The sequence below is a fragment of the Silene latifolia genome, chromosome 6 (genome assembly GCF_048544455.1).
Source record: "Silene latifolia isolate original U9 population chromosome 6, ASM4854445v1, whole genome shotgun sequence".
Classification (NCBI taxonomy): Eukaryota; Viridiplantae; Streptophyta; class Magnoliopsida; order Caryophyllales; family Caryophyllaceae; genus Silene; species Silene latifolia.
The window spans coordinates 33,692,903-33,709,092 of NC_133531.1; the positions used below are offsets into that span (position 1 = coordinate 33,692,903).

The following is a 16,190-nucleotide window of genomic DNA, read 5'->3' on the forward strand; positions in this document are numbered from 1 at the left end:
ACCGGGCCTCATTTTCATCAAATTCAAAATATGGGCCAAGCGGCCAAGCCTACTCCTTTGCACTGGTCCGAGAAAACAAAATAAAAAATTCAAACCCGTCAAAATGTTCGATATCTCAGCCTGACAAATTACAAACCCAACCCATTACCCTATACAAATATACCACCCTCATCAAACCCTAACCCTATCATCAATTCATCACACTCTCACCCTCTTCTCGCTATCCTCTCTACCAAATCTAAGGCTCTGTTTGGTAAAACTAACTGAAAAGCTAGCTGAAACCTGAAAAGGTAGCTGAAAACTAAAAAGATAACTGAAACCTGAAAAGGTAACTGATTAGGTAGCTGAAAATTAGGAACTGATAAGGTAGCTGATTATATAAAAAAGTGTTTGGCAAACTAACTGAAAAAGTAACTGATTTTGATGAAATGACGTAAAAGGATATGATAATTATTTAATAGTATAAATTGAAGGGATAAAAACGGAAAATTAAATCAAAACAGGTACCTGAAATCTCAAATGCTACTCTAGGTAGCATTTCATTTCAGGTAGCTTATTTGGTTAAATAAGCTACTTGCCAAACGCGTACACAAAAATAAGGTACCTGGAATTTTGGTCAAATAAGCTACTTTGACCAAATCAGGTACCTGAAATGTCTTGCCAAACGGAGCCTAAAACTCATGCATAGATTGCATACAATTACCATCAACATATTTTCATTCTCTCATCAGATCAACCAATTACCCTATACAAATATGATTTCCTTCCATTTTATCCTACCATTTTTTCCAAAGATTCGCGTTTTTCTTGATTTCTTGTCATTTACTATGTGTTTTATTGATTTTGTTCATTTTTATCATTTTTTTTTTGTTAAAAACGCTACTATATTTTCAATTACGGTTCGATTGTTTTAAACATCAATACTCTTTTTTTCGAGTTAACTATGAGCCGATTTTTGGGTTAATGCATGTTCGAAGTTATGACACGTTTCGTAATTTTTGCGCCAATTATTCGAGTATTTCATTAAATCTTTAAGAAAGTAACATTTTTTTCTTATTATTATATAGGTTTTCATGTTCATTGGATTTTCAATTTGTAGATCTAGTGATAGATGAACAATAGAACATAAGAAAAATACTCATTTCGATGAGTATTTCGGTCATTTTATCTCGACATAGAAGATTGAAATTTTTAGGTTACTTTAATGTTGTACTCGTATGAAATTTTATAATTAGTTTTGAATTGTTGTTTTACATATTGTTTAAGATTGAAATTATTTTTCTTGAACTATTTACTTTTTTTTTTAATTAAAATTTGTGGGTTTAATAATTACTCAAGTCGGATTTTTTTATATTTTTGGTCAATTTTCTGGCTTATATGATGAATATAAATTTCTGGTTTTCTTTTTTCTTTTTTCTGGGCTCTTCAATTTATTCTGGATTTTTCTTTAATATCTGGTATCTATGATGTTTAATTTCTTGTTATTTTCACAATTCTCTGGTGTATTCTTCTGGTCTTTTGGCAATTGGTGATACATAGACCATAATACTCCATGACTCGAGCCATGAGTGTAATACCCGCCCTTTTAGAGACCCTTTGACCAGCGTTGACTGACCTTGGGAGCGGTAATAGTCCTTAGAAGTGCGTGCCAAAGCTATCTTGGGTTGCGAGTTATGTGTGGTACTCGATAGAGTAGAGGCTACACGATCGAGTAGCGTGGTTACTCGATCGAGTAGGGGGTCACTCGATCGAGTATGTGGGACACTCGATCGAGTACCGGGTTTTCAGCGAGGGTTTTTAATCGCGTTTTGTTAAATCCGCAAATCATTTCCGCCTCATTCCTTCAATCCTTTAGTCGCCTCTTTCCCTTCCCTTCACCATAAAACCTCCATGGAAGCCTTTGAAGGTCCTTGAGCCTTAGGAGAGCATAGCTTGAGTCGGGTAGCGGTCTTTTATCGGGTTTCTCCTTGTAGGTATGTCGTCATCATCATCCGCATCTTTGTCTTTGCAGTTAGGGTTTGCTTGGTAGTGATAGATGATTGTGTTGTGGTTATAGGTATTGCTTGATTGCTGGATATGTCGTATGTTGGCATGGATTGGTTGCAGTTGCTTAAAGGTAGGTTCGCCTACTCAGTTTCTGTGGATAGTCTAGTATGTCGGTTGTTGTGTCGTTATTGTTGTATTGTGGTTGTGTTTGTGTGGCAGTGTATATGCGGTTGTTGGTTGTTGTTGTATTTCAGCGGTTTGTGATTGTTTGTCTCTTGTTCTCGAGATGCGTTCTCGGCTGAGTGGAGTCACTTGCGGGAGTGGCTTCACGCCCTAGTTTCGCCCTTCGTGGAACCCGCCACGGAAGGGGATGTGCACATTAATGGGACAGGGTTATCGCTCGGTATGATGAGCGGGGCTTAGGTGGGAACGGCTGCGGTCCCCCATCGCGTGGTGGTCCAGTGGACAGTCGGTGACGGAGATTGATTGGAGTGGGTGTGATTGTGTGTGTGACTGATCGTGTTGTGTTGTATTGCTAGATGCCGTTGGTGTTGCCATGTCTTATCTCAGTACTGACCTTGCGTGGTTGTTTTGTTGTCTTATGTGTCTGCCGTGATCCCTTATGGTGAGCAGTCTGTCTTAGCAGGTATTGATGTCGTTGATAGCTGGAGTCCGGACAGGGATGAGTCTTCACGAGATTTGATAGTAATAGCGAGTAGCCTTTGAGTGGTATCTTTTATATCGTCAGTTGGTTTTAAATCACTTGTAATATAACATAATAGTTCTTTTATCGACATTTGATTATTACTATCCTCGGGCAACCGAGATGGTAATGCCCTTATATGCTAAGGAAGGCCTAGTTAAGGCTCCTCTGAATATGGGGGTGTTACAAAGTGGTATCAGAGCGACGATTTTGGAACCTGTAACAAATAAACTTAATGAACGTAGTGAGTCTAATAAAGTGAACCTGGTGTATGTATAATGGAAGCCCCGCTGATGCTAGATTTTGGGTGAGTAGGCGCCCTCATTTCAAAATCTTGGCCCCATGATACTTAAGCCAGTCACAGGGTATGGGAATGTGGAGTCCGTGTGTATATACGTGATGTATATGTTAGTTCTGTCGGAGTTATTTGTTGTTGAGTCTTTGCTAACGTAGAGATGGGTATATTAGTTGCGTTTGGATGGTGTATAGTGAAGTTTTGGCATGATTAGTGAGCTTGTACGATGATTATGAGAAACGTGACAAGAGTTTATTTGATAGAAACGAGGGAAAATGTGAAAGTGTATGTCGTGGTATGAAGGTGATCATGTTAGTGTTTGCTTCAGGTTGTTAATAACGGTAATCATATATGAGTTTATAATTCTTACTGTAGCTATAAAGATGATAGTTAAAGAAGTGTTGAGTTATAATATAAGACATAGCATATAGTAATGCGTATATGCCTTGTTTAGTGGTTGCAACTTTCCGCTGCGTGACGATCGATTTATGTAGAATGATTTGCTTATGATTGAACTTGGAACATGATAGGCCTTGATTTGCGATGTGGAGTATGCATTTATATGACATATGAAAGAATGAATTATCGTTAATTATATGTTTCATGTTGATGTGAACACGAGTTTAGTAGTAATGTGATAAGACAAGTTTAAGTATGGTATGATGACGTGATTATGCTTTTGAATGACTCGGTAGCAGAGTTGGGCAATTTGTTGTAGCGTATTATGACATAAAACTTATTTGTTGAGACAATATGGTATGCTTGAATAATAATGGTAATGCGTGAACGAGCATGATAACTAGTGACGAATCCGAACTTAGTTTGGAATCGACACGTGATATTGTTTTTGCAGGAATCTTCAATTTACTCCGTATTTATGACCGTGTACTTAAATTTACTTGACCGAGTGCGAGTGCTTACTAGACCGAGTAGACTTCACTCGATCTCGTTAGGAAGCTATGATGTCGGGATGTGAAAATTTTCTGCAGATACTCGACGAAATAGCGCCTACTCGATCGAGTAGAGGGCACTCGATCGAGTACCTTAGACACTCGATCGAGTAGGTTACTGTACAGTGATTCTTACGGGTTTCTTAAAACCCTTATTTCTTCATACTCTCCTCATTCCTTCTTCTTATTTCGAAACCTAAGCTCTTAAAACCCTCAAAAAGCTCTCACAATCTTGTAGTGTGGTGACTGATCTTGGGTTGTTTCTTCTTATTTGTTTATATTCTTTCACTTTCCTACTTAATCAAGGTATGATTTCTTCCCTATTTACATGTTTTTATGCCTTTAAATTTGTTGGGATGATGGTATATCTGAAATTTTCGATTCATATGAGCGAATTGTTGCTTTTAATTGATACAATATGATTCACATGCTTCCCTTTCATGAATGTTGGTGATTAATTGCTGTAAAATAGGCTAGAAATTGCCGATTTGGGGGCCAAAATTTTTCTAGGGTTACAAAATCAAAATTTTGTTTGATTGTTTTCTACATGTTGGATGATGAAATTGAGTACTACATGTTGTATATACCTTGTTGAAAGTTGGATTTTGGTGATTTTCGTCTTAAAACTTGCCTTAAAACTCCGTCTTAAAAGTGCCTCAAATTGAAATACGTTTTCTATATCTGAAATTTGGTGTTGCATATGATTGTTTAAGTAAGGGTAAACTTCAAATATGATAATGGTGATGTGAATTGATGGTGAATATGTCAAAATTGTTACAGCTGCAGATACCGTCTGACAAGTCTAAGTGAGTCGTTTGTTTCTAATATTGAAGGTTGGTGATGATATGTTCTAAATAACCTCTCTATGAGTATGTATGATACCTCACATGTTATTAGGTGTACATAAATTGGTTGGGTATGTTGTGTTTACCATGCTAAACTTTTCACAGCTATTGATATGAGTTGCTATAAACTGAATTATATATGTCAAATTGGGAACTTGTTGGTGACGTGTGTACCTAGCTTCGTATTCAAAGTCCAATTGCGTGAATTATGTGCCTTTTCTTTGTTTATGCAAGTTGGTTTAAGTTAAATGATGAAACAGATGCCGAGACTGAACATAGAGACCCGACAAAGCAAAAGGGCCGGGGGAGGGCTTCACAGCCTGAGACTGGGGAAGAGAGTGGACCCGTGGTACCCGCGGTACCGGAGTACCCTTCGGTAGTGTTTGTAGATTTTAAACAGAGAGAGCGCTTTGTGGTTTTGCAAAAACGCAAGATGAGGCCAACTCGGTGTGTGGATACCACACTTCTGACTGATTTGGGAATAGAGACGGATGTCCGTCACATATTTGAGACCTTGGGCTTTACGGGGTTGTATCGGCTGAGGAAACATTCCTACCATTTCCTTACTTTGGAGTTTATGAGCTCCTTTAGTTATGACCCAGCTGCCCAAACTGTTGAGTTTCGGTTGATGAACACAAGTTTTTTGCTTACCATGGACCTTTTCGCGTCTCACCTTGGGTTGGCCAAGCCTCCCAAGGATTCCATCACTGATATTCCTGCTGAGTGCGGTGTGTGCCGCCTAATGCCTTATCTTACCGGAAAGCCATCTCCCACCTCAAGCAACATGTTGATTAATGATGTTCGGCATGTTACCTTGAGGATCTTTCTTCATTCTCTTTCGAACCTCCTTTATGATAGACCGGATATCAGTAAACTGAACAATCATGAGGTGTTGCTTCTGATGTCTTACCTCAACCCGGAGCGGACCGAGAGGGTGGACTTTAATGCTCCTGCCATCGTCTGCGCTAGCCTTGCTTTGATGGCTACGGCCACTTCCCGGTACTTGAGTTGCGGCGCTATCGCCACTCGGTTAGCTTAAAAGCTAACCACCTATGAGGCTTCTTCCGAGTATGTCCCTCTGGCTACACCGGTGCCTATTATGGACCGTGACTACTACCTCGACCTGAAATGGTTGAGAACTTTAGCTGATGGCAGCCTTGCCTTGAGGGTGTGGGGCATGAGTTGGATGAAGATTCCGGCTCCTGAGCACCTTCCACCGACAGAGCCGTTAGACCCGGTGGTTATAGCTGTGGACTCAGACGAGGAGGAGGAGGGTGATGATGGACCTCGACAGTTGAGGACGTACCTCATTGATGACACGATTCTCCAGGTGATGCCCGAGCCGAAGAAGGGGGAGAACGCGGCGGTAGTGGAGAAGAGGCCCAGGTTTGGGAGAGGACCCCGTCGAGTGAGAAAGAGGACCGCTGAGACTAGACCACGGCCGGTAGCACCACCACAGCAGCACCCTTTTCCGTGCTACCCCTACCTTGACACCCCGGAGACGCGATCGAGTTACTTGGCAGAGAGAGTGTCATCTACTTTGACACTCAGGAATATGCACGAGATGGCGTACACTCAAGGGATTGGGACAGAGGGACCGCATCCGGTATGGTGGAGTGGAGTTGGGGACTACAGTGGGATTTTCCACTCTTACGGGGTGGATCAGTCAGCTTGGGGGACACCGCAGTCCTTTGCCTTTGGCGGCTTGACCCCATGGTACGTGAGTCCTGGAACTGGAGCGGGAGTTGATGCAGGGATTGGGTCATCGGGAGCGGGCACCTCGGGAGGAGATGGTGGTGGTGATGAGGTGATGGAGGAGGAGCAGCAGCAGCAGGAGTGATACTCCTATTCTTTACCCTTGTGTTTGGTTGATGGTAGTCGTCGTTAGTTTATGGTAGTCGTTGGTTGTTAGAACTTTTATTTTCGGATTTGTATGCTTGGCCATAAGGCCGGATTTGCTAGTTTGACTTTGTTGCATGATTTTGTGAGTCGGGAAGTCATTCCGACTCAAGTTATGTGACGATTATGTATATATACATGTGGGTTATGACAGGTTTTCCAAGGCATTTGACCTGTAGGTACTCGACAGAGTACCCCATACTCGGTCGAGTAGCTACGGTGTATGTGAATTGACGCATTCTGATCTCAGGGCTACTCGATCGAGTAGCCAAGACACTCGATCGAGTAGCGGGCACTCGATCGAGTACCACTAGTTACTCGATCGAGTAGCACTGTTACAGGAACTTTTGAGAAATTAAAATTGTTTAATTGTTATATAATTGCATGTTTGATGTTTAACATGGTTATTAATGAGTAGTAACATGTTCGGACCGTTCATTTCAATTGTTGGAGGCCGTGCTTGGCTTTAAAGGCATATTTGCAACGAATAGTGGAGTTGTGATTATTCTAATTGCATTCGTTTTACATCCGTTTTGTCTACAAGTGGTATTTCACCGAATTTTATATATATACAAATTCAAATGATATGCTTATATATGTTTGACGGCGACTAGTTGTTTGAATAGGGTTGTATATATCTTTATGATTGACTAGTTGTACGAGTAATATGAGTAATGTCAACAATAAATAATATGGTTTTGATTTATGTTACGATGCAAGTAATAGGTAACATGTGTGGTAATTTGGTGGTGAACTTCGGGGACGAAATTCCTTTTAGAGGGGAAGAGTAATGTCGCAAAATAAAAAGGCTGATTTTGAAATTATGTTGTTGATTCGTTTATAATGTTTTGTTGTTTATTTACAAAGTTTTCTATTACTTTGGCCACATTGCTTGTATGAAGTTTGTAATTGGTTACTTTAGTTCGTTGAGTAATTCATGCGTTGAAGTGAAAGTTGATAGTATGTTTTAAAAGACGGTCATAAAGAGTCAGTTGTGGTGTCATGTGTCGTAATAAAATCGCGTTGTTGAGTACTTTAGTGGTGCTAAAGTGACATGTTTCGCGTTGATGGTAATTGCTACGCGTTGTTGGTGGTTGCTAAGTGAGAAGAGTGTAAACTCGTAGTGTGTTGAGTATTTCAAGTAATATCTTGTATGAGTCGACCTATATAGAGTGACAGTTGATGATGATGACATAGGGGAATGGTATTTCTGGGGAGTAGTGACCTGTGTCGAAAGGGTAGTGATGTCGTTGTATTCTCGTGTCTTGTGCGTGGAGTTAGGTGAGTTGAACTTCGGGGACGAAGTTCTTTTTAAGGGGGGAAGACTGTAATACCCGCCCTTTTAGAGACCCTTTGACCAGCGTTGACTGACCTTGGGAGCGGTAATAGTCCTTAGAAGTGCGTGCCAAAGCTATCTTGGGTTGCGAGTTATGTGTGGTACTCGATAGAGTAGAGGCTACTCGATCGAGTAGCGTGGTTACTCGATCGAGTAGAGGGTCACTCGATCGAGTATGTGGGACACTCGATCGAGTACCGGGTTTTCAGCGAGGGTTTTTAATCGCGTTTTGTTAAATCCGCAAATCATTTCCGCCTCATTCCTTCAATCCTTTAGTCGCCTCTTTCCCTTCCCTTCACCATAAAACCTCCATGGAAGCCTTTGAAGGTCCTTGAGCCTTAGAAGAGCATAGCTTGAGTCGGGTAGCGGTCTTTTGCCGGGTTTCTCCTTGTAGGTATGTCGTCATCATCATCCGTATCCTTGTCTTTGCAGTTAGGGTTTGCTTGGTAGTGATAGATGATTGTGTTGTGGTTATAGGTATTGCTTGATTGCTGGATATGTCGTATGTTGGCATGGATTGGTTGTAGTTGCTTAAAGGTAGGTTCGCCTACTCAGTTTCTGTGGATAGTCTAGTATGTCGGTTGTTGTGTCGTCATTGTTGTATTGTGGTTGTGTTTGTGTGACAGTGTATATGCGGTTGTTGGTTGTTGTTGTATTTCAGCGGTTTGTGATTGCTTGTCTCTGGTTCTCGAGATGCGTTCTCGGCTGAGTGGAGTCACTTGCGGGAGTGGCTTCACGCCCTAGTTTCGCCCTTCGTGGAACCCGCCACGGAAGGGGATGTGCACATTAATGGGATAGGGTTATCGCTCGGTATGATGAGCGGGGCTTAGGTGGGAACGGCTGCGGTCCCCCACTGGCAGGGCTGGTCTAGTGGACAGTCGGTGACGGAGATTGATTGGAGTGGGTGTGATTGTGTGTGCGACTGATCGTGTTGTGTTGTATTGCTAGATGTCGTTGGTGTTGCCATGTCTTATCTCAGTACTAACCTTGCGTGGTTGTTTTGTTATCTTATGTGTCTGCCGTGATCCCTTATGGTGAGCAGTCTGTCTTAGCAGGTGTTGATGTCGTTGATAGCTGGAGTCCGGGCAGGGATGAGTCTTCACGAGATTTGATAGTAATAGCGAGTAGCCTTTGAGTGGTATCTTTTATATCGTCAGTTGGTTTTAAATCACTTGTAATATAACATAATAGTTCTTTTATCGACATTTGATTATTACTATCCTCGGGCAACCGAGATGGTAATGCCCTTATATGCTAAGGAAGGCCTAGTTAAGGCTACTCTGAATATGGGGGTGTTACAATGAGACGATTCAATTTCTTGACTGAGGCCATGACTTTTCCGATCCGATTTCACGGCTCGAATTTTTGACACTGGTTGATAACTTGATTGAACCTAGTTTGTAACCTGAACCGAAGAATTGTAAAAATTGTAAAATGATGTAATTTTGTATTGTAATTGATCAATTGAATTATTCAGAATGTGCAACCATGAAATCATCTAATTAATTCCTATTTGAACGTGGCTCCTGAATTTTAAGGCCCTTTGAAAAGTTGACTTTCAACCACAGAGCGACACCTCAGCTCTGTGGTTGTTTGTTTAATAGATAGGATTAACCCTTCACTCCCATTTTCCCTTTATTTTTATTCGTAAATTTAGAACCGTTAGATTTTGCCAAAATGCGATCCATGCTATTAATAAGAACTTGCCTCTCAATTTCTTTTGAGGAAATGGAGAGAAAATGGACTCGATTGTATAATAGGAAACCAGCTTTCTCTAGGTGCCTCATTAAGATTGATCTGAGGAGGGCCTATGACTTTGTGGAATGGTCATTTTTAGAACAAATGCTCAAAGCTTTAAAATTCTTTTATTTCAAACGGGTTAGTTTTATATGAAATAAAAAGACGGAATATTTTGAGACTACCTTATCGCCAATTGTGACCACTTTTGGAAAAAAAAAGTCAAAGGTTGTAAACACTAGCTAGATCATTATGGTCAAATTTGACCATAAAGTGCTCTCAAAATCCCATCTTATTGTAGACGAAAATAACTCGTTTGAAACAAGAATTTGCCAAAGAAGATAACTAGACAATAAGCTTTTCCCATATTTATACATGAACTTTTTTGTGTAACCCAATTTTGGCTGTTTGGACTTATTCTTTTCGGTTGAAAGCAGTTAATAAATGCCTAAATTGAACCGATTTAAATTTAAATAAGTTAAGTTGAACTGAACTTAAGTTAATGAAGTTGAGTTGAACTGAATGAGGTTACCTAGAATTAAATGGAGCTAAGTTGAAATGAGACGAGCTAATTAAACTGAAAAGAACATGATCTTAATCTAACAAAATTGTCGATAAGGAATAGGGAATCAAACAAACACGTTAAAAATTTATCACAAATTCTCATTGAAGACGCACCATATCCGTCACAAGGTGAAGACGGGTCAAATAGTAGGATATCCGTGTGATTTGGGCGGGTGGTTTGTCTAGTGGGTTGATTAAAATATTAATCAAACTCTCTTTTCTTGTGCGCAGGATACTTTTGTATTTTCATCCAACCCCACCCAAACCCAAGCCATCAAACTTTATGTGACATCTTACCCTCCCTATCACTCTACACAAACAGCAATCACCATGTCCTTTCCGAAAAAAATCATTCAAGCTCTCATGCATCTTCATCTTGAAGCTCTAATGTCTTGAAAAAAAATCACCATGTCTTGAAAAAAAATCACCATCTTTTTTTTTAAATCTTAATCACTAAGAAAAAATAATGGAGGAGGAAGATGCTCTGTTGGCTTTAGCGACGGTTGTAGAAGAATCTATGGGTGCTGTGGATAACGATGATAGTCTAGTTCCTATCGTTACTGACGAAGAAATAATAGTGGAGGAGGACGATGCTCTGTTGGCCGTACCAACGGCTGTAGAAGAATCTATGGCTGCTGTTGATAACGATGATAATCTAGTTCCTATCGTTTCTGACGACGAATTTGTGACCATGATGATAAATAAAGGTTTGTTTTTTGCCCTTTTTATGAATGTAAGTCTTGTTATGTTTTATTTTTTGATAATATTTAGGGCAATATAACTCAATCTAGTGTAATATTTGTTGTTGTGAATTTTTTTTTTGGTTATTAAACCTTTTTCAATAACGAAATTTTGATTATGATGAAGCTGTGACGATGCTGATAATTCGCTTAACATTCACATATTTTAGATGTTGTGTTCTTCAAAAATCTGTTAAATGTTGTAGCTTTCTTTGAAATCTTCACATTTTCATGTTTTCTTTACTATAGAAATATTAGTTTCGTAATTATGTTGCTGAATGTGCCACGGTTCAGAAGTTATATAGTATCTGCATATTAACTTCCATATTAGGTTTTCTGAGCTTGTAGTATAAATGACTTTCGCACAGTGTTATTATTCTAACCCAGTCAGACGGACTTGTCACAGGCACTGATTTATCCGGTTCTCTTCTTGGTATAAAAGCAGCGAAATGGGAGCATATTTACGCTTTATATATTAAACATTCGCAGCACATTGGATTTAGTGTCAAGAAATCGACATCTCGGCGGTCTAACAAGAAAGACAGACCGTTCATTGAGCGATACTTTAGATGTTCTTGCGAAGGAAATCACGGGAACAAGAGCAAAGGTAGTTTAAATGGTGATGTTGAAATTTTAAACAGCAACTTGAGGAAGGTTTCAATTACTCGTTGCGAGTGCAAAGCCTGTGTTAGGACGCAAGTAAATGACGAAGGTGTATGGGAGGTGCTGCAGCATGAGATCGAGCACAATCACCCGTTAACCCCCCCTCAGTGGCAGCATCACCATAGGTCTGAGCGCAAGGTTTCAGGAGCGGAGGGCGAGTTAATAAAGGCAATGACTGAAGCTCATGTGTCCCCTTCGGTTCAATTCACAGTTGCTGCGGCAGCTGCTGGTGGCGATGCATTCGTCGGGCACACAAAGCGAGATCATATCAACTATGTAAACAGATTGCGGATGAAAAAAATCGAAGGAGGTGATGCAGCAACACTGATAAACCTTCTGACCAGCAGGGTAGCGGAGGAGCCGGGGTTTTTCTTTCGCGTTCAGTTTAACGAAGAAGGAAGATTAAGTAACATATTTTGGCGGGACGCAATGATGAGAGAGGACTATTTGTTGTACCGAGACGTAACCATATTTGACACTACTTATCGTACAAATAGGTACAATCTTATTTGTGGAGCCTTTGTCGGTATCAACAATCATTGGTCGAATGTTATGTTTGGGTGTGCATTCCTGTCGAACGAGAATCAAGAATCATTTGAATGGTTATTCAAAGTTTTCAATGAATCCATGGGAGATGAAATCCGACCAGTCTCTATCTTTACCGACCAAGACCAAGCAATAGCAAATGCCATCAAAGAGGTTTGACATTATCTCATTAGAGTTGAAATCTGACCAGTCTCACATATATATTAACAGGGTTACATTTCTTCATAAACTGATCACATTTTCCAAATGTCACTATGCCTTTATATATATGTTATGAGTTATCAAAGGCAACCAAGTTTATTAATTTACCATCTAATACCCACATTGGTCACATGTTTCAGATAACAAACATGGAAGGGTCACATTTATTAGTTAAAGTGGTCACATAGTGCAGATACAATGGTCACATATATAGTTTACCATCTTTTTGCAGATAAATTGAGCACATTGTCACCAGTTTTAGAGTTTCACACTTTGTATAAATCATCCTTGTACTGCTTACATTAAGCTTTAAACTATCAACATTTATGTTCTTAATGAACATGTTGCTATCTCAGCGCATATATGTCGCCAGCTGTGCTAATCTTTAAACTATCAACATTACTTTCTAAGAAACCAACTTTTTGTAATTCTAATATATGTCGCCACCTGTGCTGATATATGTTCCTCCTTGTATGGACCTGATATGTGGTTACATATTTAGCATTTTACACTAACATTGTACGAAATTTACCAGATGATACCATGTTCACTAATAAATGTTGTCTGTATAAGATATTGACACATAGGGTTATCCAAAGTATCCAAAATCTAAAACTGGTGCCAATGACAATTGAAATTTGAGAAACCTGGTAAAAGGAAGGACATTTATCAGTTCAGGTGGTGACAAAGTTATTTCAATTACAAATGTTGATAGCTTACACAACAATGTAATTCAATAATTTAGGGTTAAATTGATAACATATATATGCATCAATGTGATCAATTTATTTCAACAAAATGGTAACCTATATATGTGACCATTTTATCTGCAATAAGTGACCACTTTAACTACTAAATGTAACCCTGATATGTTTGTAACCTATAAAATGCCAGAGTTTCTACATTACTGATTATTTAACATGGTTACATTTCTGTGTGAACCCATAACCAGATCAGATGTGACCATCTTATTTTTTATTTTTATGGTAACATTTTTCACTAGTAATGGTTACATGATCACAGGTTTATCCCACAGTAAGACATAGGCTATGTCAGTGGCACATTCAGCAAAACGCAATCTCTCACTTTGGGAAATTAAAGGGTGATCGACCGTTCCAGAACTTATTCAACAAATGTCTCAATGGTTGTTTCAATGAATCAGAATTTGAGGAAACTTGGGGCAAAATGATGAAAGACTATGGGTTAGAAGGCCATCCATGGTTTAAGAGACTATATAAACATAGAGCTAAATGGAGCACTGCATTGAACAATGAATTCTTTTCTGCCGGGTTATTGTCGTCTCAGAGGAGCGAGAGCACAAACCATGCCATGGGTTTTCAAGCTTCGAAGACCACGTCGGTGACTGCTTTCTTTGGTATATTTGAAACCATGGTGAGAAGATGGAGAAGTGAGGAGGAGCGGAAAGAATTCAACGGCATAAGATCCACGCCCACCTCCGTTTACCCTCTTGCTGACCTGTTGCTTCATGCATCTCAAGTTTATACTGTGGAGCTGTTTCGCATTTTCGAGAGAGAATTCGCTCTTGCAATGGGAACTCGTGCGACATACTTGCCAGTTGATGACCCTTTGTTGGTGTATCGCGTCCACCCTGCTGCTTCTGAGGAGGGGGCACATCATGTCACTTATGATTGCTCTAATCAGTTAATTGAATGCAGTTGCCGAAAGTTCCAGGTTATGGGTATGTTTTGCAGTCACATAATTCGGGTCCTCCACATGCATTCTGTTGGGGAGATACCCAACAGGTACATAATACGTAGATGGACTAAATTCTCCAAGAAAGCTGTTTGGGAGAGGCTTCTTCCAAGCGACGTTCGCAGAAGCGCTGCCAATGACGCCATAAATTGGCGTCGTTCAACGTTGATTGCTACAAACCATCTTATCAGTAAATGCCATAATGTTGCTGAAGCTAGACTTATTTTCGGGAAGTTGTGCGTGAAGGCCAATGAGGAAGTGCAGTTGTTGTTGTCCAAACTCAGTATGGACGAAAAGCAACGTAATGAAGATCTACCCAACGTACACCCGGCTGGGCCTCCAACTCTAGATCCAGTACGTTGTACGACAAAGGGTCGTAGTGCACGTAAAAAAAGGAATCTGGGGCCTAAGAAGAAGGCTAAAAAAGCGACTGAACAAGGCAGTACCATGTACACACCTGTTCCACGCCTTATTTGATCTACTTCGCCCCACATGACATAGCCGTGTCACATATTTTCGGGAAACTTTTTGGGTAATATGGATTGTTTGTTAGACCGGTTTATTTTGGGTGACGAGTGTTCTCATATAAGCTGTAACATATATGAAATCAGATTGAAATATCTGCGTTCATACATGTTACCATATTATGATGCTAGAAACTGGTCACAAATAGGAAACAAGGTGGTGACATTCTTAGTTATCTATCAATGTCACCATTTGTAGTCATAAACTAAGTATTTTGACTTTAAGTTTCAGTGTTATGTTGTTTGTTTTCTACCTGTGGACATGTATCTTTTTGTTGTAAATATGGGTTTCCTCTTAACAGTTCTGATGCCAACTTCTACAAATGTTGCTACCTTAAGTATGAATGTCACCATTTTTAAGTTTTCAACATACACCTTCATATCATGCAAATATGGTCACATTTGTACGAACCACACGAATGTAATCATATTTGGGCTAATTGTCATCCTTTTTAATACACATCAAACAACATGCTCACATTTGAGGACTCAATATTTTCAGATATGTCATTTTCACTATTTTTTTCATACTCAAATATTTATACTTTTTCTTGAAAAATGTTGCTACCTTAAGTATGAATGTCACCATTTTTTAGTTGTCAACATACACCCTCATATCATGAAAATATGGTCACATGTGTATAAACCATAAGAATGTAACCATATTTACGCTAATTGTCACCCTTCTTGTAATTTTTAACACACATCATACAACATGCTCACATTTGAGGACTCAATATTGTGAGCCTTTTACCTTACTTAAATGGTTAAATATCAAATCTTCACATAAATGGTAACATATTTTATAAAGCACAAATGTTATCATTTTAAGGTATAATGTGAGCCTTTTACCTTACTTAAAAATGGTCACATATGGATTTACGATTGTTGCCATTGTGTATAATGTGACCATTTTATAAAGTTGTGTTTTTTACACACGTTTTGACACGTTATAAAGCACAGATGTTATCATTTTAAAATGTGACCCCTTTAACTTAAATAAAAATGGTAACATATGGCACTATGATTGTTGGCATTGTCTATAATGTGACCATTTCATAAAGTTTGTGTATTGTAATCAGGACCTATAATGTTTTTTAAAAAAGCTCTTACACATTTTATAAAGCAGAGATGTGTAGTCATTTTAAGGTAGAATGTTACCCTTTTACCTTATAAATCAGGAACTATAATGTTAGTTACAAATGGTAACATATGGCTTATGATTCGACATATGGCACTATGATTGTTGACATTGTCTATTATATGATAACACCTGTTAATAAAATTGGGACATATTACTATAACTACATTACTATTAATAAGGTCACCACACGAGTCTTAACAGGTCATAGGACAGGTAGTCCAGTAGTTGCTTACAAAACAAGGACTGTTTCACAGTTCCTTCACACCCCGAAGCACAAAAAGTGCAGTCCCAAAATAACACATCCTTAACACTACTTCAAACTAAAAAGTCTTCATTATTAACAA

At 39.3% G+C, this 16,190-nt stretch overlaps 1 protein-coding gene across 1 annotated transcript; it reads left to right on the forward strand.

The window, feature by feature from the left end:
- The first annotated feature begins 10,695 nt into the window (after nt 1-10,695).
- Nucleotides 10,696-14,655, forward strand: LOC141587963 (protein FAR1-RELATED SEQUENCE 5-like). The gene is made up of 3 exons (XM_074409424.1): nt 10,696-11,022; nt 11,462-12,417; nt 13,489-14,655. Exons 1-3 carry the CDS (start codon nt 10,782-10,784, stop codon nt 14,653-14,655), a joined length of 2,364 nt encoding a protein of 787 aa, XP_074265525.1. The 5' UTR covers nt 10,696-10,781.
- Nucleotides 14,656-16,190: the final 1,535 nt, after the last annotated feature.

What these genes read in the sequence shown, in the direction of transcription:
- LOC141587963 (XM_074409424.1), top strand. Translation starts at nt 10,782, where the DNA reads ATGGAGGAGGAAGATGCTCTGTTGGCTTTAGCGACGGTTGTAGAAGAA. An exon ending in GACCATGATGATAAATAAAG is followed by an intron (nt 11,023 to 11,461) that starts GTTTGTTTTTTG and finishes GACTTGTCACAG; the next exon opens with GCACTGATTTATCCGGTTCT. An exon ending in TAGCAAATGCCATCAAAGAG is followed by an intron (nt 12,418 to 13,488) that starts GTTTGACATTAT and finishes ACATGATCACAG; the next exon opens with GTTTATCCCACAGTAAGACA.